This window comes from Hemicordylus capensis, chromosome 4 (genome assembly GCF_027244095.1).
Source record: "Hemicordylus capensis ecotype Gifberg chromosome 4, rHemCap1.1.pri, whole genome shotgun sequence".
Lineage (NCBI taxonomy): Eukaryota > Metazoa > Chordata > Lepidosauria > Squamata > Cordylidae > Hemicordylus > Hemicordylus capensis.
In genome coordinates this window covers 300099176-300119505 of record NC_069660.1, presented here as the reverse complement: position 1 = coordinate 300119505, position 20330 = coordinate 300099176, and the positions used below count along the sequence as shown (strand labels likewise).

The 20330-nt window shown below is 45.4% G+C and overlaps 1 protein-coding gene across 11 annotated transcripts in view; it reads left to right on the top strand.

Moving 5' to 3' along the window:
- Window positions 1-20330, top strand: part of TAF2 (TATA-box binding protein associated factor 2) — a 112909-nt gene that overhangs the window by 52550 nt on the left and 40029 nt on the right. For all 11 annotated transcript variants that reach the window (XR_008305798.1, XR_008305799.1, XR_008305800.1 and 8 more), the window contains 5 exons: window positions 4783-4923; window positions 6166-6276; window positions 7053-7246; window positions 8359-8498; window positions 14870-14939. Coding sequence is in view for 8 of the 11 variants with exons in the window: in XM_053244108.1 (XP_053100083.1) it covers window positions 4783-4923; window positions 6166-6276; window positions 7053-7246; window positions 8359-8498; window positions 14870-14939 (656 nt within the window). In the remaining 3 variants the exon portion in view is untranslated. The remainder of the gene's footprint in view (window positions 1-4782; window positions 4924-6165; window positions 6277-7052; window positions 7247-8358; window positions 8499-14869; window positions 14940-20330) is intronic.

Genomic DNA, 20330 nt, shown 5'->3' with positions numbered 1-20330 from the left:
ACAGCATTTGCTGTAGAGAGGAAAAAACTGAGACAGAAGTGTCATGGTGTGTGCAAGTTCCTTCTGAAACTTGCACGGATTTCCAAAGTAGCTTGTGAATTAGCATTGGCAGGGTGATGGTTGTGGTGGCTGCTGCTGTTTGTAGAATTAGAAGTCATTCAGCTCTTTGGCGCACCTAAGTAGCCTTTGGATTAGGTCTATTATTTATGATGATTCCTAATTATAAGAGCATGATTTATTTTTCACATAGCCCAGTTCTGCTTTTTCTGTTTTCATAATTATAGTGAAGGATTTAATGCTCCTTTAAATATTTAATCGGTGAATGAATAAGACTTTGCCACATTTCCTGAACTGGCTTAACATCCAGCCTTATGGAAGTATTTACCAAATCCTTATGAATGAGTGATGTGAAAAGAAAATTGCATATTTTTGTCTGTGAAAGGAAACTTTTCATAATACTTTTTGAAACAGAGATGTTAGACATTTAAAACAAGTTTATTATTTTTAAAAATTAATCCTCAAGACTAAAAAAGGATTATTTAAAAAATAATAAATACAGAGTCGATATGCGTATTGTTTTGCTTAGAGTTCTTTGGTGCCGTGGAAATTGGGGAAGTAGTGAATGTTTTACCTTGAACTAACAGAGTCTCTTGACCTCCTTATTTGTACAAATGTACAACTGTGTGTATAATGTAATGTAATAGTACAAAACAATTGATACTTAAGAAACTGTATTTCTGACTTATAAAAACAATGTGGGTATTATATTGAAAGATTAGAGAGGTGAAGTTTTGTATCGGCAAGAAACAGGTAGACATATAAACAAAGGATAAGTAAATAGTAGGATTTAAATTGGAATTATTCAAACCATTCTTTATATCCCACCATTTGTTGCTGGAGCTCAGAGTGGCATACTTGGTTTCCCCCACTCCTCAATTTATCTTCACAGCAACTTGTAAAAGTAGGTTGGTGCTGAGAACTAATATTGGCCATTTCATGACTGAGTTGGGCTTTGAACATCTATTCTGCATCCAGCACCCTTATTACTGCACTGTTGTGCTTCTTCTGGTACTCACTGGATCTTTTGATGCCCTTTTACAGTTTCCAAACCACCAGAGAAGGTGGTGGTTGCCCTGGAAAGCACCAAGTGATGAGCAGCACTCGCCTGCACTCCTGCCAACTTAATGGTGCTGCTCTGTGCTTTACCTGCTGCGAACTCTGGTGCTGCATGTGGTACCAATGTGTCCTCACTTTCCATCAGTAGGGAAGGAGGTTGGGAGCTCCTCAGTCGCTCTAGCCCAGAACAACAGCTCGCACTGAAAATGTGTCCTGCCAGCTGATTCTATTAGGGGGTGGAGCCGCTCTGGGAAGAGCATCTAGGTTCCAAGTTCCCTCCCTCTCCTCTTAGGAGAGGAGAGCTGGTCTTGTGGTAGCAAACGTGACTTGTCGCCTTAGCTAAGCAAGATCTGCCCTGGTTGCATATGAATGGGGGACTAGTGTGAGCACTGTAAGATATTCCTCTCAGGGGATGGAGCCACTCTGGGAAGAACAAAAGGTTCCAAGTTCCCTCCTTGGCTTCTCCAAGATAGGGCTAAGAGAAATTCCTGCCTGTAATCTTGGAGAAGCTGATGCCAGTCTGTGTAGACCAGGCCAGCTCAACTTAGCCCCCCAGCTGTTTTTGGACTACAGCTCCCATTATCCCAACCGCAGTGACCTATAGCCAGGGATTATGGGACTTGTAGGCCAACATCTGCAGGAGGGCCAAAGTTGAGCAGCCCTGGTGTAGATATTACTGAGCTAGATGGACCTATGGTCTGACTCAGTATATGGCAGCTTCCTATGTTCCTATGATATAGAGTTGCCATTTTCCCAGTGCCTCTTTTGCCTCTTGCCTAGCAACTGGGGGGACATCAGCATCCTCCAAGGTGGAATATGGCTCAGGGTCTCCAGTCACAGACTCTTAAAGTGACCCCTTTTGAAAATTCAGTATCAGGTGGGAGTCTGTAGGCAGCCTTGCTGTCCCATGCAAAGCAACAACTACCCTCATTCTCACATGTAATTGTTTGAGATCTCATGTAGATTGAACTATTACATTATGACAGACCAGTATCTGTACCAAAAGATGGATACATTTTCCTGTGTCTTCCTGTGCAGTCTTGTGTTAAAGAAAGATGTCCTATCAACTCCCTGGCCTTCTTAATACATATTAATTTCTGCAAGTCTTTACCAGTCTATAAAATAGAGTCCAGAATGTGGGGAGTTGGGTGAGCTTTGTGTCTGTACACCAATTGCTGATTTTGCTTCACTGCTATATGACCATAACTTAAAGCTAGACGAGATTCTGAGTCGTCTGTCTCTCGGCGGGTGGTCTTGTACGTTCTGGGTGGCTGAGGCATGTTTGAAATCTACATTGAGATTATTGGCAAGGTAAATTGAAGAAATTCATAATGCTAGTGCCTCTTCCATGACTGGCTTCTGTAGAGATTGAGTATGTGGCTTAACAACTGCCTAAAATGTGAATGTGGGGAAAACAATTACAACCAGATATTGATTGTAGGAAGAAAACTATTTGCAGATGACTTAGAAGTACGAACCATTTTCACACACTGTCATTCCAGTATATAGAAGCAGTGGTGGCAAGAAGTTGTTTGGGTTTAGGTAATGCATTCATTTACAGCAGTGGTTTTTGAACTGTGTTCAGAACCCCAGGGTTCCTTGGAAGCTTATCAGGGGTTGCTCATTAAGAAGACTGGTAGTGGCTGGCTTGACAGACAGCTGTTGTCTGCCCTTACCAATCATTTCCTTCAGTGTCCAGCTGTAGGGTAGCATCAGGGCAAGGGTGAGCAGAAGGGAGATCCAGAATCTCTGGATCATTTTCAGTAGATTGACAAAGGATTCTGACTTGCAGTGGTTTAACAATAGCAAGCTTTAAAAAAAACCTGCTCCCCTAGCTGCTCTTGTGCAAATTGCTTATTTCTTAGCTTCACTAGTCCTCCAGTAAAATAGGAGTATGAATTGGATCTGGATCGTGATCCATTGGAATCCATAAGAATGGGTTCTGTCCTTTTGCAAAGACCTCGCGGCTGGGTGCTCTAGCTCCTCTAGGCGCCCACACTGCATCTCACGCCCTCAGCGTGGAGAATATAAAAGGAGGGCTGGATGCCATTTTCTCCAGTTCCTTTTTGACCGCCGTAGTGATCACACCTCATCATCACTATAGCTCCTCATTGAATTGGTTCATTTCAGAGAGTTCTCTGTTTCAACAACAAACAAAAGATTTTAAAAGATCAGGTCTTTGTGCAGCTCTGCAGTTTGTTTTATTTTAGGATCTGTAGTCTGTAGTAATTTAGATACAGTAATAAATGTGGATCCGCACAAAATGTTGCAGTATATCCCTAGTGTGCATGTGTTACCTGCACCTGAGCATGGTAAATGCTTTAGGCACCTTTTCTCCTCGGAATCAGAAGGGGTTGTGAAGGAGTTGACCCTTCAAGCCGACACATGTCCCACTCTTTTGTTCAAGCCTTCCTTCCCTCCCGCCCCTTCCTTGCCACTAAGTTCCATTAGCTCTGCCCATCTGGTGGTCTGTTAACTACCCTCTAAGTCCACTAACATTCTGCCACATTGAGTTACATTAGGGCAATGGAGGGGCGGGGTCAGCCCTCTTTGGGCTTTTTCCCTTCAGATTTCTGTTAAACTGACATATCTGTGGGTTACCCACAGTCTGCTAGTACCGCCCTCTTGCCCACAGGTATTCCAGTTATATGTCCATAAGGATTATCCCATTTTCATATCTTTTGCAAATAGATATAACATACGTTTTGCTTACATATACAGGTTACTCCAATGTATTTGGCTCAAGAGATTAGGGTGGGCCCGGACCGGTCCGGAGGCCATTGAAAAGGGTTAGGGAGCGGTCCGGAGCTGGGTGGTTCGGTCCGGCGGTGGGAGGTCACTTTAAGAGCGGCGGGAGGGTTTACTTACCGCTCCCGCCGCTTTCCAATGTGGTGCAATAATTCATAGTGTAATTGGGGCGGCAGGATATCTCCCTGCCGCCCCTTCCCCGCTGCTCCTCTGCAAAGCGCTGCAAAGCTCCCAGTAATGCTTTGCGTGCACAGGCACACGTCGTACCACATCACTGACGTGCGTGCGCGCACAAAGCATTACTGGGAGCTTTGCAGCGCTTTGCAGAGGAGCAGCAGGGAAGGGGCGGCAGGGAGATATCCTGCCGCCCCAATTACACTACGAATTATGGCGCCACATCGGAAAGCGGCGGGAGGGGTAAGTAAACCCTCCCGCCGCTCTTAAAGCGACCCCCCACCCCAGTGCCGGACCGCAGTGTGGCGGTTCCGTGCACACCCCTACAAGAGATACAATAGGTAATGGGCTTTATCCCTTAACTACTCTTTTGTACCAGGCTCTGATTAGTGGATCCTGGGATTCTAGTCCCCCCCCCCCCCCGAAGATCCTATGAGCCCGAAATCTGCTCAGTCCTGTTCTAGGATATGACCCCAGAAGCCTGGCTGCTACCTCACACAAACTGATTGCATGCCCAGGAAGTGCTTCAGAATCTTCTGAGGAAATGGGGATTCCACAGCAGATGGACAAGAGCTCCACAGCAAGCAACCTTAGAGGTAGAAATTCCAAATACCATCTATAAACAGTTGTAGACCTTGTGTTTACTTTCCCTCCTTAGAATTAAATGAAGGGAGTTGGGGTGCAATAGCCCAAACGTTGTAACATTGGTGATAATGTGGCTTTTCTTCCTCCCTAATTATACAGATTGCAAATTTCATGGTGAGTACGTGGACTGGACCACCAGCCATGAAGTCTCTCTTCACCCGAATGTTCTGTTGTAAAAGTTGCCCAAACATTGTGAAAACCAATAACTTCCTGAACTTTCAGAGCTACTTTCTGCAGAAGGTAAAAGGTCATTTCCAATCTCAATGTACTTTCTTAATGTGGCAAATTCCTCAAGCAGAGCAGGATTCAAAAATGGTCTAGAGTAATTAACAAAAAATAAGAATAGCAACAGCTCTCAGCTATGTTTTGCCAGAACAATGGTAGCAGTCTTCTGGAAGCAAATAAATCTGTGACTTGCCCACACTTGGAACACAGTGTACAGTCCTGTTTGACGCTTATCTCGAAAAGGAGACTGTACGCGGAAGGGAAAATAAGAACATTGAAGGTGGTGGTATTGGAGGGAGCACCTTCCCAACAAAGGAATGCCACAGAATTTAGGGCTTCTTTTTTTAAGAAAAGGATGGCTGGGGCAGGGGTAAGGGGTTGTGTGGGAAGGCTGATAAAATCACAAAGGTAATAAATAATAAATAAAATTACAATGTTATGCAAAGAGTGAATAGAACAAATTGTTCTTTTTCCCCAAAAAATATTGGAGCTCAGGTTAATCAGTGACATTGGTGAAAAATTTAGAACTGACAGAAGGAAGGAAACTGTGGAATTCACTACCATAAGTTGTAGTGAGAATCACTAGTTTAGCTGTACAAAGGATTAAACAAAAGATTGATAATTGTTCAGGTCTATAAACAGAACAGCCATGATAGCTAAATGTCCAGAAGCAATGTTTATTTATTTAGTGAGTTTGTATCCCACTTCTTGACCGGAACCTAGTCAAGCACTAATAAAATGCAATAAATGAGTTCAAAACCATAATGGAACAGAAGCAGGTATCTTTGTCTGCCTTCTCCCTCTCTCCTGGATTTCTCCCTATAGGACAGCCAGTGTTGGGGAAGGGAATAGCTCAAGAAGGGCAGGCATCTAATAATGGTTTCACCTGCCTCTCTCTCTCTCTCTCGTTTGTCCCAGTTACCACATTTGAGGGGTAAAGCAGATAATGTCTCTCCATTATATCTATAGACTTTCTTTGGGCATCTGCTGAATTAGGCTTGTGGTCTGATCCAAAAGCATTTTTTGCGTTCATTTGCATGCTTCTGCCTCCTCGAAATGATGGGTCTGAATCCCTGGGAATGTTTTGCTTGTAATTGCCTTGTGATTTCCAGCCACAGAGAAGATACCCCATGCAAGTTGACTGATGAGCTGCACAGTGCCACGTAGCAAGGCAGAAGCAATGCTCCACATGCTACTGTTTCTGACTGAATATTCAATATCAGGCTGTTCTGCATTAATGTTACTCCTTTTTCACAGACTATGCCTGTTGCAATGGCCTTGCTCAGAGATGTTCACAATCTGTGTCCGAAAGAGGTCTTGACATTCATCCTAGATCTAATCAAGTACAACGACAATAGGAAAAACAAGGTAAAACATTAGTTTAAGATGCTAGAAATTTCTGTTGATAATCCCATTGTTTGGTGCACAAGGAAGAACAGATAAATAAAGTCGCTTGTGTTTATATTTAGTCACATAAGCATGGCAAATTCCTTTGGGGGGGGGGAGGACGTAAGGTAAGCAAAATTCCTGTTTAATCCTGAATTTGTACTTAGTAATATGTCTTTAAGTTGCAGACAAATGCATCTACTTCCTAGAGCAAACTACAGCAAAACTCAAGAAGCTAATCAAGGGATTGTATGTCTGACAAAATGCAAGGGTTAACATCTGTGCAAGGTTTTTTTGATGTCATCCCAACCTGACCATGTGGTTTCCACATCTCTATGGTACCAAAGCTGCATGGGATGATGCCATGATGGAGTGACAACCACATTGCTCCAGTAATATAAGTTTCAGGCACAAATGCTTTATTTGGATGCAGTTCTGCACCTGATTGACTTGTGCATCAGCCCCATTGAATACGATGAGACTCATGCCTAACTGTGATGGATTGGTTCTGGGACTGTAGAGAAGCAAACTCAATGGAATGTCTTTAGTGCATGGGTAGGCAACCTTGGCTCTCCAGTTGTTGTTGAACTACAACTCCCATCATCCCCCGCCACAATGAATTGTAGCTGGGGGTGACAGGAATTGTAGTTCAACAACAGCTGGAGAGCCAAGGTTGCCTACCCCACTTTAGTGGGTACTCTCCTTTTAATGTCCCATTCAAGACTGTTTGTTTGTTCACATTTTGATCTTTGCTTTAGTTTTCAGACAATTATTACCGGGCTGAACTGATAGATGCACTAGCAAACTCCGTAACCCCTGCAGTCAGTGTGAACAATGAAGCCCGGACACTGGATAATTTAAACGCTGATGTTCGCCTTGTTCTTGAGGAAATTACCAGGTTCTTAAACATGGAAAAGCTGCTGCCCAGTTATAGACACACCATTACAGTCAGGTATGATAGAATAATATATTGAATTTCTACAAACATAAATCTGAAGGAGACTTCAGGGAGCGGACGGGTTTATATATGTTTTGCTTCAACTTACTTTGCAGTTAATCCTAATGCAGCCATTCTGATCTTGCACACTGTAGCATTTCCTGACATTCTTTCTATTGTCAATAAGCACACAGGAGCCAGAAGGGAGAGATTTGGGATTTAATAGGTGCCTAGAACATTTTTTAAAAAAACATTGCAAAGGTCTTGGCAAAAAATGCATCCTTGGGCACTTCTAAAACTAGAGTGTTTGGAGGACTTGAAACCACGACTTAGTTTTTTTTAAATCTTGCTCAACAAAAGAAGTAAAAAAACCTTTCATTACTGGAGGTCTAGCATTGAAGAATTAAGTGTGTATTGTGTATGAAATAGAAACAACTAAGGTACAATCTAGTTGCATACTCTGTGCAAAGCAGTGTTCACATGCAGCCAACTTGTAATAGGGATGTGCACGGAACCGGGGGGGGTGTCACTTTAAGGGTGGGGAAGGGTGCACTCACCCCTCACCCCTTTTCCACCTGCTGGTGCCCAGTGTCCATAAAAGCCTTCGGGGAGGCAATGTACCTCCCTGCCACCCCTTCCCCCTCTTCAGTCAGAAGTAGCCGGACGTACTGGGAGTGACACCCCGGCAGCTTCGGGACCCCCCCCACCATGTTCAGACCTGTTCAGAAGCCCGTAAAAGGGCCTCCAGACAAGTTTGTGTACATCCCTACCTTGTAAGCACACATTTACTGAGGTTGGAGGAGCAACACTAGAAATCCCATGCACAGAACAGTTCATGTGGGGAGGTCTCATTTTCTAATATGTACTGATTGTCAATCTAAATGGCCCTAAGTTTCTCTTGTTGTATGTTCTTTGTTCTAAAGAAATTAAGAGCAGTTTTTCTTATGAATGTTGAATTCCAACTAAGGCAACTATATAAAAAGTAACTTTAATCATATAAATGAGGCATACCTGAGGAAATTGTGAGACTGTCAGCCATTTGTTGTCATAATGCTAAATGAAGTTTTATGTTTACTGTGACTGGAAATTCAGAATTCAAAACCGGTTTCCCTCCCCCAAATACCTAGCTGCCTGAATGCCATTCGCATACTGCAGAAGAATGGGCACGTCCCAAGTGATCCTGCTGTCTTTAAGTCCTATGCAGAATATGGGCACTTTGTAGATATCCGAGTGGCAGCTTTGGAAGCAGTGGTTGACTACACAAAAGGTAACACAAAACAACTCCCCCTCCTTCGTCTTACTGTTCAATTCATCATGACAGAAACCTACTTAATTTTATAGCCTTCATGCAGAATACTGTTCCCAGCCTTTTATCTCACTATATTTAATCTCAAGAGTTTCCAGATGTTTGAGATAGAGTATTGAGAATGGCGTTTTAACAATGAAATGCGTTTGTTCAAGTTTGGTAAGATCTTCTTTGTTTTTAATTGTTTTACTTATGGTCTTTAATACCTTGTCTGGAGTAAGGGAGAATGCTTATATCATCGCCACTATATCATCACTCTAGAATGACCAAGATAGAGAACCCGGAATGGGACACAATAGATTTGGTTCTAGATGGCTAGGATTACCATGGGTGGGGAATAGGGTTAGCCCTAGTTATGTCTGAGCCAAAAGTTCTCAAGTGAGGACTTTGGGCCCACTTTGCCTTGATTTTAGACTACCACAACCTATTTTGTAGCAGTGCTCTTCCAAGGTAGCAGCCACCATTTTCTCTCCCAGTATGCCCATCAGAAGGACACTACGTCCTCACATAGTGTCATTCTGAGGAATGCTCGGGATGGGAGGGAATGGCAAACACCAAGAAGAATGTTGCTCCTCCCAAAACCACCACCACCCATCTTCCCTGAACAATCGCAGTCCATCTTCTCCCAATTTTGCAGCTTGCAATTGGGGCTATGAAGTTGGGTCACTATTTATTTTGGTTAAGCCCTAGCTCTCAGTGGATCGTTTTCTTTTCTCCTATGTGAGTGAGTGAGTGAGTGCATGCCATTCATTTCTGTGGGGAAAATAAAATACTGCACTTGGAGAGGGATGCCATGGACTGAGGGTGGGGGAGACGAGGGAGAGCCACTGAGTGCGCGAGGGGTTTTGTGGGAAAAGAGAATTCTAGTTCCCAAGTAGTGGTATATGGGGAGAAGAGGAGAGCCCAGGAAATAGTAAAGCGAGAGAGGGAATAAGAGAGAGAAATCCTGGGGGATATTTTCCAAGGAGAATGGAGAGGAGAACTTAGGTGAAGGGATAGAGAAGAGAGCAAGATCACTCCCTTCACTCTTGCCTGTGACAAGAGTGAGCCTTTTATTCATATTCTCTGGTTGCATCTCCGTGTTGGGCTTCTCATGTGTCATTCTTGCTTTGACACTTGGGCAAAGTCAATTAACCAGTTCATTAGTGGAGTCAGGTCCAGAGTAAGTCAACTATATTAACTTAAAAAAGAAAAAGAAAGAAAGATTTTTTACAGGACATGGATATGTATTTACAGAGAGGCTAACTGGAGGATTGAGCAAAAAACAATTCTAGTAAGAACTAATTAACCTACTTTCCTTTCACTGTCTCTACAACTGGACAAAATTTGGTTCAAATAGAGGTCCACAAGTTAGATCTCTTGCACCTTAAATGTTTATGTGTCTGCCATCTTGGATCGGGGTGGATGACATCATTATAAACTGTGAGCACTGCAAGATATTCCCCTCAGGATGAAGCCACTCTGGGAAGAGCAGAAGGTTTCAAGTTCCCTCCCTGGCTTCTCCAAGATAGGGCTGAGAGAGATTCCTGCCTGCAACCTTGGAGAAGCCGCTGCCAGTCTGGGTAGACAATACTGAGCTAGATAGACCAATGGTCTGACTCAGTATATGGCAGTTTCCTATGTTCCTATGTACACCATTGGGGTGTCCCTATGAGTCACTCAGTACAACTGTACCAAATTTGGTTCAAATTGGTTAGTCCTCAAGTTAGTTCACTTGCACCTCAAAGGTTCACATGACCACCATCTTGGATTGGGGTGGATGACATCATCACAAACTACTCCATTGTGGCATCCTTATGTGTCCCTATAGCTGTAGCAAATTTGGTTCAAATTAGGCAGTTCACAAGTTAGCCCACTTGCGTCTCAAAAGTTTACGCATCCACCATCTTGGATTGGGGTGGATGACATCACAAACTACACCATTGAGGTATCTCTACAACTGTACCCAATTTGGTACATATTGGTTCAGGCGTTTCGAAGTTGAGGGGTAGGGGGACACATGGACAGACACATGCAGAATGCCAGGTGATCTCATAAGCCTACTGGAAAGTAGGCTAAAAAAATCTGAGTATTTAAAGGCAAGGACCTCATCTTAATTTTTGCATGAACATAGAAATGCCATTGTGTTCCTAAGTGGTGAGTTTTCAGAAGAATTTAGGTCAGTCAGTACCTGAGCCATACAGTGTGGAACAAGGGAGAACAGTCTAGGATTAGGGGAGAGGAGATTTCAGTGGCAGCTAGGAATATACCTACCCATATAGCAATAGCAATAGCACTTACATTTATATACCGCTCTATAGCCGGAGCTCTCTAAGTGGTTTACAATGATTTTTTAGCATATTGCCCCCAACATTCTGGGTACCATATAGAATGCATGCTATATGTCAGTGTTAATTAAAAGGTCTGGGAGCTGGTGGTGGACCCCTTCGTCCTTAAGTGCAGCCCCCTGACTAATTGTTTATTGGGAGAAAAACTAGGGGAACATGGGTAATAGATACAAAAAATCTACCTCAGAACCCGTGAACAATAAGAAAGGCAATAAGTACAGAGGCACAAGGCAGGGTAAAGCCAAACCGCACATATAACAACAAATACCCACAGGCTCCCATGTAATAGCAGTGATTAACAGGAGTGTAGCATGTCCGAGCAGGCACGGTATTCAGATGCTGCTTTTAAGTGACAAGGCTTTTCCAGATTTAAGACCTTTGATACTTCTGATGAAGATACTTGCGAAACGGACTACAACCTAGGAAGTCCGTCAAGGTTCCAGCTTCTACTGTTTTCACTTTCAAGATTTCTGTGCCAAGCCTCGCAGTTCAAGGTTTTTGTGCAGAGTGCAGTACCTCGCATTCATGAGGATTGTTTTCTGGCACATCAGCACTATTTACACCATTGTCAACGACCAGCATCACATTCGTCACATTGTGGAGCTTGTTTCAGCCTCTACTATTATATTTACTCACTGTTGTTACATGGGTGCCTGTGGGTATTTGTTATCATATGTGGCTTTACCCTGCTTTGTGCCTCTGTACTTCTTGCCTTAATTATTTATTGGGCCTGCGCGAAGCTTTGGCTGAAGCTGAATACTATGCACAGTCCCCCGGGCACCTTGTAAAGATGACCCCTCTGTGCTTTACCCAGCACTGGCAAGGGGCTACTTTAAGGGAAACCAAGCCCTATTGCACCCCTGCACCATCTTGTAAGGCACGTATGGAATGCTAGGAAGCGAAGCCCTTCCCAGTGCTTTTCCCATAGAGCTCTTAAAAGAGTGTCTCTTCTATAGGCCCTCCCAGCACCGAGAAAAGCACAGAACTGTGCAGAGATTAGCACAGGGGGAAATGGTTCTCACATTGAAGGCTTTTGCCAAAGTTGCCCCCACTTGAAAAATAGTGACAATCACAGCTGTAGGTATCTTCTGTCTAATTATTTCTCTTAGCTGGATAGTCGGATGCAAGGCAGACTGGATGTGTGGCAAACTGGAAGTGGAAGGGTAGGCAGTGAGGCGGCAGCGGGCCCGGCTGCGATGGGGAGGTAGGCGGCAGCGGGCCCAGCCGCGATGGTGAGGCGGTGGCAGGGTGAGGGGGCAGCTGGGCCGCCAGCAAGAGGAGATGGCCCAGGAGGGGACGGGACGGTTTTAAAGCCAGCAAGAAACCATGGGCGGGTGGGGGGAGGACTGGGAATGGACTGGGGCAGAAGGGGGGGGGGAATCGGCAGGGAACAAAATGAGGAAAAGCGCCGGTGCAGATGGCGGGAGGCGGCAGCGGGGAGAAATAATGGCTGGCGGGCGAAGCCGGCGTTGGGGGGGGGGCACAGCTGGCCCCAGCTAACACACAGATGCTATGTGAGGGGTCAGCTAGTTAGTATAAATATCAAAACATTGCATATACAGTCTCACCAAGCTTTTAGAACTACAGGTTTTTGTTGAAGAAGACGGATCTCCACCAACTCACAGGGTAGGCAGAAAGGCCATACCCTGAGCATAGCAGGCAGCACTTGGGGTAAGGATACTAGTCCCCCTGTGACAGGTCTCCATTGGTCTTAGAGCTCAGTGTTGGAGGGAAGCTGCTCTGACCTTCCCTGCCATAGTGCTGCACCAGACCAGTACACAGCCTTCCAACACCTACCTGATGTACAATAGTTTTCCCTCTTCATTAGAGTAGTAGTTTTCACTTCCTAGCTTCAGGAATGTCGTCTTCATTGACTTGTCTGTCATAATGGAGAGCCAGTGTGGTGTAGTGGTTAGAGTTCTGGACTAGGAGCGGGGAGACCCGAGTTCAAATCCCCATTCAGCCATGAAACTAGCTGGGTGACTCTGGGCCAGTTACTTCTCTCTCAGCCTAACCTACTTCACAGGGTTGTTGTGAAAGAGAAACTCAAGTATGTATTACGCCACTCTGGGCTCCTTGGAGGTAGAGCGGGATATAAATGTAATAATAATAATGATGATGATGATGATGCCTATACACCTTTCATAAACCCCTGTGCATTGCTGGGGAGGAGGGGAAGATTTGTAGTGATGAGTTAGCTATCTTTCCTGGAGGTTTTGTCTGTCATTACTGATTTTCTCAAAGCCACAGTTTGGGAATTACCATGCTAGAGCAATTAGGAGAGGAAAAAGTTGGTCAAAGTGCTATATCTCTCTGGTGAAAGAAGCTGGGGACACAGTTCTTACTGCCTCTGACCTCTTCAAGAAACCCTCTCCTCTCTTGGTAGTGTTGCCTTTTTTGAGTACCAGCTTGTAACGCAAGGTCTTCTTATGCACAGAGTTGGTGTGGGATAACAGGTGGAATATAAATACTGGGTGAGGGAGGAAAGCATTGTGGAAGTTGCATATACTGCAGTATGCGTGATGGTATGGGTAGGACAGAATGGCCAGAGCAAGTAGAAGGGTCTGTGCTGAAGGGCCTTTGCCTTTGAAAATGGAAACACAACTGTAAATTCCTGAAGTATAAATAAATGTAGCCCAAATCTGTTTGTGTTTGCACACAAACATTATTCTTGTTTTTTAACAGGAAATGACTATATAAATTATTACGAATACAATACAGCAGATACTTATATAAATATATTGTGTGTGCTTGTGTGTGTATGCACACACATACACCTTTATATTTACATACTTTTCCAAAAAGGTCCCCAAAGCAGTTTGCATAGATAAGATATAACATAAACAATAAATAAAAGTGGCTCCCTGTCCCCAAAGGGCTCATAATCTAAAAAAGACACATAAGATAGACACCAGCAAGAGTCACTGGAGGGATGCTATGCTGGGGGTGGATAGGACCAGTTGCTCTCCCCCTGCTAAATAAAGAGAACCACCACTTTAAAAAAGTGCCTCTATTTAAAGCACAGAATAGAATAAAATTAGGAGATAATCTGAAGGGCTTGAGCATATCCATAGTATTAGGGTTCTCTACCCCCAGCCCACCCCTCCCCTCTGGAAGTGATGATACATGAATATACCATATCCTAAGTCCAGAATATGTTGAAGATAAAAGCTTTTAGACATAGGTAGTCAATACTGTATACATTGGCCTCTGCCAGGAAATGTTGTTCTCCTTATAGTTGCCCTAATCTTTCTCCTTCCTCATTCCCAACAATTTATTCTATCCAACTTGACAGAGATCAGACTTAGGGAAGCTTTTTCACTTGCTAGATTTAATGTTTTACCATCCGCTATGTTGACAGGCCCCATATGGCTGGAATTCCTATTGCAGACTGTCTGAGTCCATGTGGGTCTGGGGAAGTGGAAGATTTGATACATCTGGGGGTTTTTGTTGTAACTTCTGTAATGCCTTAGATGGTGTATTTATTCAGCCATTGCGAGTGGTTTATCCTGGGAGGTCTTTGGGGTTCTATATAAATCTTTCATTAGCTGACCCCAGGCCTCAAGTTACAAGAAAAGTAGCCAGGTTTTGAGTTTCTGCTATCAATGTACATGGCAAATATGAATACGTAGCAAGCATTGGCATCAGCGTAGACAACTACAGGACTGAAACTACCTCTGTTGAATTCAGTGCAGGTTATAATTTGTACTGAATTAGTCTGAGTCAGTCTTTGTGTGTTTGAGTGTCCTGTGATCTCCTTGAATTGTTTTAAGTTTTTAATTGAATTTTTGAATCATATATTTTTCTTTAATGGCTATGGCTAAAGAAATAAACTGTTCAATTGTTACTGATGATGCTAAAATGCATTTATTCTATGCTATTTCATAAACATTGTGTTGTCTATCTCCACTCCACTCCTTGTGGATTGTTTTTGTAATCATTTCTGGCATCTTGCATATGAGGTCCACTGTCTTGTGTAACAGGTTGTATGTTTTGTCTTTATAGTTGACAGAAGCTATGAGGAACTACAGTGGCTGCTAAATATGGTTCAGAATGACCCTGTACCCTACGTCAGGTTAGTCTCTCCCACTGGCACTAAGGCTAGCCATTTACTGCTATTTTATTTTTAATGTTATATGCTTTTATTTCCCTTTCAGAGGGTTTCCAGTAATCCAATTTTAACAAATTTAACATATTTTAAAATTATAAATGACAAGTGAGCTCTAAAAAGAACACTTCTCTTGCTTTGTAGCCTTCCTCCAGAGAGTATGCATGGGGTACCAGACTGGCCCAAACTGCCTTGTCTTCAGAAATGGACATATGTAGGGCAGGTCAATCCTTTCAAAGCCAGGAAAGAGCTTTACCATCTCTAGCAGCCATTAGAAGACTCTTTAGACACATTTATTTAATCGAGCCTTTGGCTATCTGTCAGTTGATGTGGGGTTTTATTGTTTTCACTATTGTGTAAACCACCACATTCTCGGCTGGTGTAGGAGGTCACCCAAGCTTGGGATTACATCCCCCCACATGCTCCAAAAGGCAGGAAGTAGTCATACTTGAAGATCCTTAACCTAGTGCATGTGGGTGGATCTCAGTTCTACTTCCTGCCTTTGCTCCAGAAGGCTTGCATTACAGCTTGCTGGCTCTGGCCTTGTTTACTAGGCCTCTTCTTCTCTTCTGCTTATATTCCTGTTATTTTTGACTATTTACAATCTCTTCTTCACCTGGTATTCTACTACTCTTAGTTTTTTCTAGTTACTAAAGAAAAAAGAAAAAGAAATTAAAAAAATAAAATAAAAATTAGTTATTTCATATATGTTCTTCCTACTGTCCGTTCTGTTATTTGTTACGTCTCCTCACCTCTTGCCGACCCTTTGGCTGATGTCTGCTAAGAAGACCTTCGGACTCCTGGCCGTTAGGGAGAGATCCGCCCATCAGCGCCTGTTCCTGCCAAAAATTTGGGACTGCGCGAATCCTCTAAGGAAAATGGCGGATGTATCAGAGGACCTCGCTGGCACCAGTAGGCCATAGCGGTCCTCACTGTCGCCAAATACCGATGAGGAGACTGGGTGCAATTCATGCCATCAGCCATCCACCGTAGCAGGACACAAGCGACATCACAAGAAGCAGAGGTATCCCGACAAGGAGCCCCCGTTGGTGGGAGAGCTTTCGCCCAGCAGCGCGGGCAAGGTAAGCCGTGAGATTTGGCTACTGGGGCCGCGCCGAAAGGAACGTCAGGAGGAGTGGCCGCCCCAGAGCCTGGCAAAATCAGATGGGGAGGACGTGCGGGATGATGAGGCAGGCGGTTCTGGGCCCGTGGACGGGCTGTCGGAGCACCCAGAAGGCCATGAACAGCTTCCCCTGGTGAGATCGGGACTTGCTCAGGGGGGTGAGGAGGTGGTTGCAAATGCCTCCTATGTGGCCCCTCCCTCAGGGCCTACTCCTATGGGGAATGTGGGGGTTCCCCCCCAATGCTGCCACTGTAAAGGACTGGATTCAGGAGGCCGTTCAAGTCTCAATGGCAGCGGCACTTAAAGCGCGATGCAAGGCATCGGAAGCGGCAGGCTGTGATCCATATGTCGTCCTCAGACTCTCAGGAAGAGACAGTGCCCACTAAGCAACCCAGGGTGCCTATACGCCAGTACTCTGTTCCCAGGGGTAGGGGGAGGTCTTTAGACAAGTCAGGAGAGGATTCCCCAGATTTATTGCGACCCGGGGGGCAGTGGGTCAGAGACATTGCTGGTCGACCCAGACAAGGGGTCCTCCTCCTCGGAAGAGGGGGAGATTATTGAGGACTCTGCAGCAAACTTACACAGTCAGAGGCTCTCTCTTATGGAGGATTTTCAGCCTTGATCTGAAGCCAGTTACAGAGGAACAGGTCTCTCCTGTGTCCAATGGCTCCTTGGTTCTGCCTAAGGCTAAGGTACCGAAGACTAAATCAGTGATGCCTGCAGGCTTCAGTAATACCATCAAGGAGGAATGCGGCTATTGCAACTCCCAAACATACGTCAGCATTGACTAGCAAATTGTACAACTTTGAGGAGGAGCCTCTGAACTTGCTGAAGGTGCCACTTACGGATGCTTCCTTCGGGGCCCTACTTAGTAGCGTAGTGGTACCCAAGGATGGGGACTCCTCTTTTAAGGAGCCAGGAGACAGAAAAGCGGAATCTGCACTGCGCAGGGCCCACCAGACTTCAGCAATGGCCATCAGAGCCGACACCGCTGCATCCTTGGTGTCTAGAGCATCGGTCTTGTGGATCGCCGAGTTACTCAATGACCTTCCCGCTGATCAGTCTAAGATGCAGCGTAAGCTACTTCATCTGCAGAGGGCAACTGCCTTTTCAGCGGATGCTACTCTGGACAGTGTTCGATTCTCGGCACGTGCGGTCAGTGCAGGTGTCCTGGCAAGACACAACATATGGCTGAAATATTGGAAAGTTGATAATACGTCTAGGGCTAATTTAGCTGCTGTTCCCTATGCCTGGGGGAAGCTATTTGGAGATGAGGCCCTGAAAGAGGTCCTCATTGAAACTAAGGATAAGCACAAGGCTCTGCCATCAGCCCCTAGGAAGGAGGACAAGAGTTTTAATCATAGACCAACGCAAACCTTCAAGGTGTTTAGACCTCAGTTTCGTCAGAGGGAGCCTTTTAGGCCTTTTTGATCGCAGTGGAACAGATCTAGAGGCCAAGGCAGGCAAGGGTTCAATCAGCAGAACCGTCAGTCTTTCGGAAACCAGCAGTGGGGCCCCAAGCAGCAGTCCTCACTCCCATTCAGGCAAAGTGGGGGCCTGCCTTTTGGACTTTGGGCCCGTTTGGAAAGAATCCATCAACGACAGGTGGGTTCTTTCCATTATCCTACATGGGTACAAAGTGGATCTGGCCAGCCCCCCAGGAAACAGATTCTTCCTTACCCCAAGATCCAGGAAACCGGAAAAGCACAAGGGGTTGTCCATAGCCATTCAGCATCTGGTGGCTATAGGGCCCATAGAGGAGGTCCCACCTCTTCAGAGAGGCAAGGGCATCTATTCTGTGATTTTTACGGTGCCAAAAAAGGATGGATCGGCCAGGGCAGTTCTCAACCTACACCCAGTCAACCACTTTGTGATAAAGAGGAGGTTCAGGATGGAAACCCTTCGTACCATCTCAGAGGCATTGCAGATGGGGGACTACATGGCTTCAATAGATCTCCAGGATGCCTATTTGCACATCCCCATTCATCCACTCAGTTGACACATACTCCACTTCTGCTACATGGGGAGGCATTATCAGTACAGAGCCCTTCCTTTCGGGCTCTCATCAGCCCCCTAAGTTTTTACGAAGGTTCTAGTCCGCTAGTGGCCATACTACGCACCGAGGGGGTCCACCTGTATTGTTACCTTGACGACTTGCTCATCCGTCTGAGTTCGGAAGGGGCAGTTCGTTCGGCTCTGTCCAGAACAATGTCTGTGTTACGTGCCCATGGGTTTTTGATAAATGTGGGCAAGAGTCACCTGACACCCACACAGAGCCTTCGTATCTGGGCGTGGTAATGGACACCTCAGTATGCAAACTGTTTCTGCCACAGGATCGGATGGAGGTCTTATCGTCACTGGCTCGTGTGATTGCTTCGAGAGTGTGGGCCAGCCTTCTCAATCTAGCAAGGTTGTTGGGTCTCATGGTGGCGGCTATGGACGCGGTGCCTTGGGCAAGGTTTCATCTACGCCAGTTACAGTGGGCTCAGCTCCCTTACCAGCACAGGATTGCTCTCAAGCGCAACAAGAACATTCCTCTCTCGGTGTCTCTTCACGAGTCGATTCGTTGGTGGACTGCCCAGGGAACCTAGACAAGGGCAAGCTGTTCATAGAACCCGAGAGAGTGATGGTCACGATGGACGCCAGCCTATCAGGCTCGGGGGCTCACTGTCGGAACAGGTCTGCCCAGGGGCTTTGGTCGGTGGAGGAGTCGCTCCACAGCATAAACTGGCTCGAGATGCGGACTGTCTTTCTGGCCCTAAAAGCCTTCACGCCCTTGGTGAAGGGAAGGAACATCTTAGTGTGTACAGACAACACTTCAACCAAGGCACACATAAACAGACAAGGGGAGGACAAGGTCAAGATCTCTTTTCCTTCAGTCTGTGGAGTTGTTGGATTGGGCGGAGAACGACTTAATATCCATTCTGGGCCATCATGTAAGCGGAATTTCCAATGTTCGGGCAGATTGGCTAAGTTGGCAGAAGATCCAGCCGGCAGAATGGGACCTGCACTTTCAAGTATTTTGGTGGCTGACAGAGCAGCTGGAGTGTCCCCAGATAGACTTGTTCGCATATCCTCAGAATGCCAAGATTCAGAAGTTTTACTCACATTTTCCGACTTTGGGGGCAGAAGAGACGGATGCGCTATCAGTGCCATGGCCTCCGTGTCTGCTGTATGCATTTCCTCCAGTGCCGCTGCTCTCCCATTGCCTCAGGAAGCTGCGGGCATCACAGGCATCCCAGATATTGATTGTGCCTTTTTGGCCCAGAGGGCCTTGGTTTTCCGAGATCGTTGACTTGGCCGTAAGTCATCCACTCAGATTGCCAGACCGTCCAGATCTGCTGTGTCAAGGTTCGATTTACCAGCCTTGCGTCTAGAAAGTGTTCAACCAACAAGATTTACCAATCAACTTGGTGTAGTTTTCTGTGTTGGACAGCAAAGCGCTCCCTGCAGCTGGACAAGTGCAGGTTGAGGGAATTACTGGATTTTCTTCAGGACGGCCTTGCGCTTGGTCTGAAACCCAACACGCTTAAACGCCAGGTGGCGTGCTGGATCCAGATGTTGTTTCCTCTTCTACACAAGTTCTTAAGGGGGGCAGCTTTGTTGTCTCCACCGGTCTGCCATCGTTTTCCGTCATGGGATTTGCATATTGTTTTGTGGGGTCTGCAGTTTCCGCCATTTGAACCACTTTGATCTGTGTCATTGCAGATTTTGTCCTGGAAGGTGGCCTTTTTAGTAGCTGTAACATCGGCCAGGGGGGGTTTCTGAATTGCAGGCTCTGTCAGTTAAGAGTAATTTGTGTATTTTCTCTAAGGACTCTGTGAGACTTATCCCAAATCCTTCATTTATCCCTAAGGTAAACTCTCAGTTTAATCGTGAGGCGGACATTTACTTACCTTCTTTTTGTTCGGATGCTCATCACCCTGCAGAGAAGGAGTGGCACCGTCTGGATGTCAGGCAGGCGTTGAAGATATATATTGACAGGATGCAGGCTTTTCATAAGTCAGATGCTCTTTTTGTCGCCTTTAAGGCTTCTCAGATGGGATGCAAGGTCTCTACAGCCATTATTGTTCAATGGATCCGTTCATGCATTACGGCTTTGTATGAAGCCCAGAAACTTCCAGTGCCTGGTCAGATTACAGTGCACTCAACTAGATCTGCAGCCACTTCCGCTGCGTTATCTTCACCAGCGTCCCTTGAAGAGATTTGCAAGGCAGCTGCTTGGTCGTCGTCTT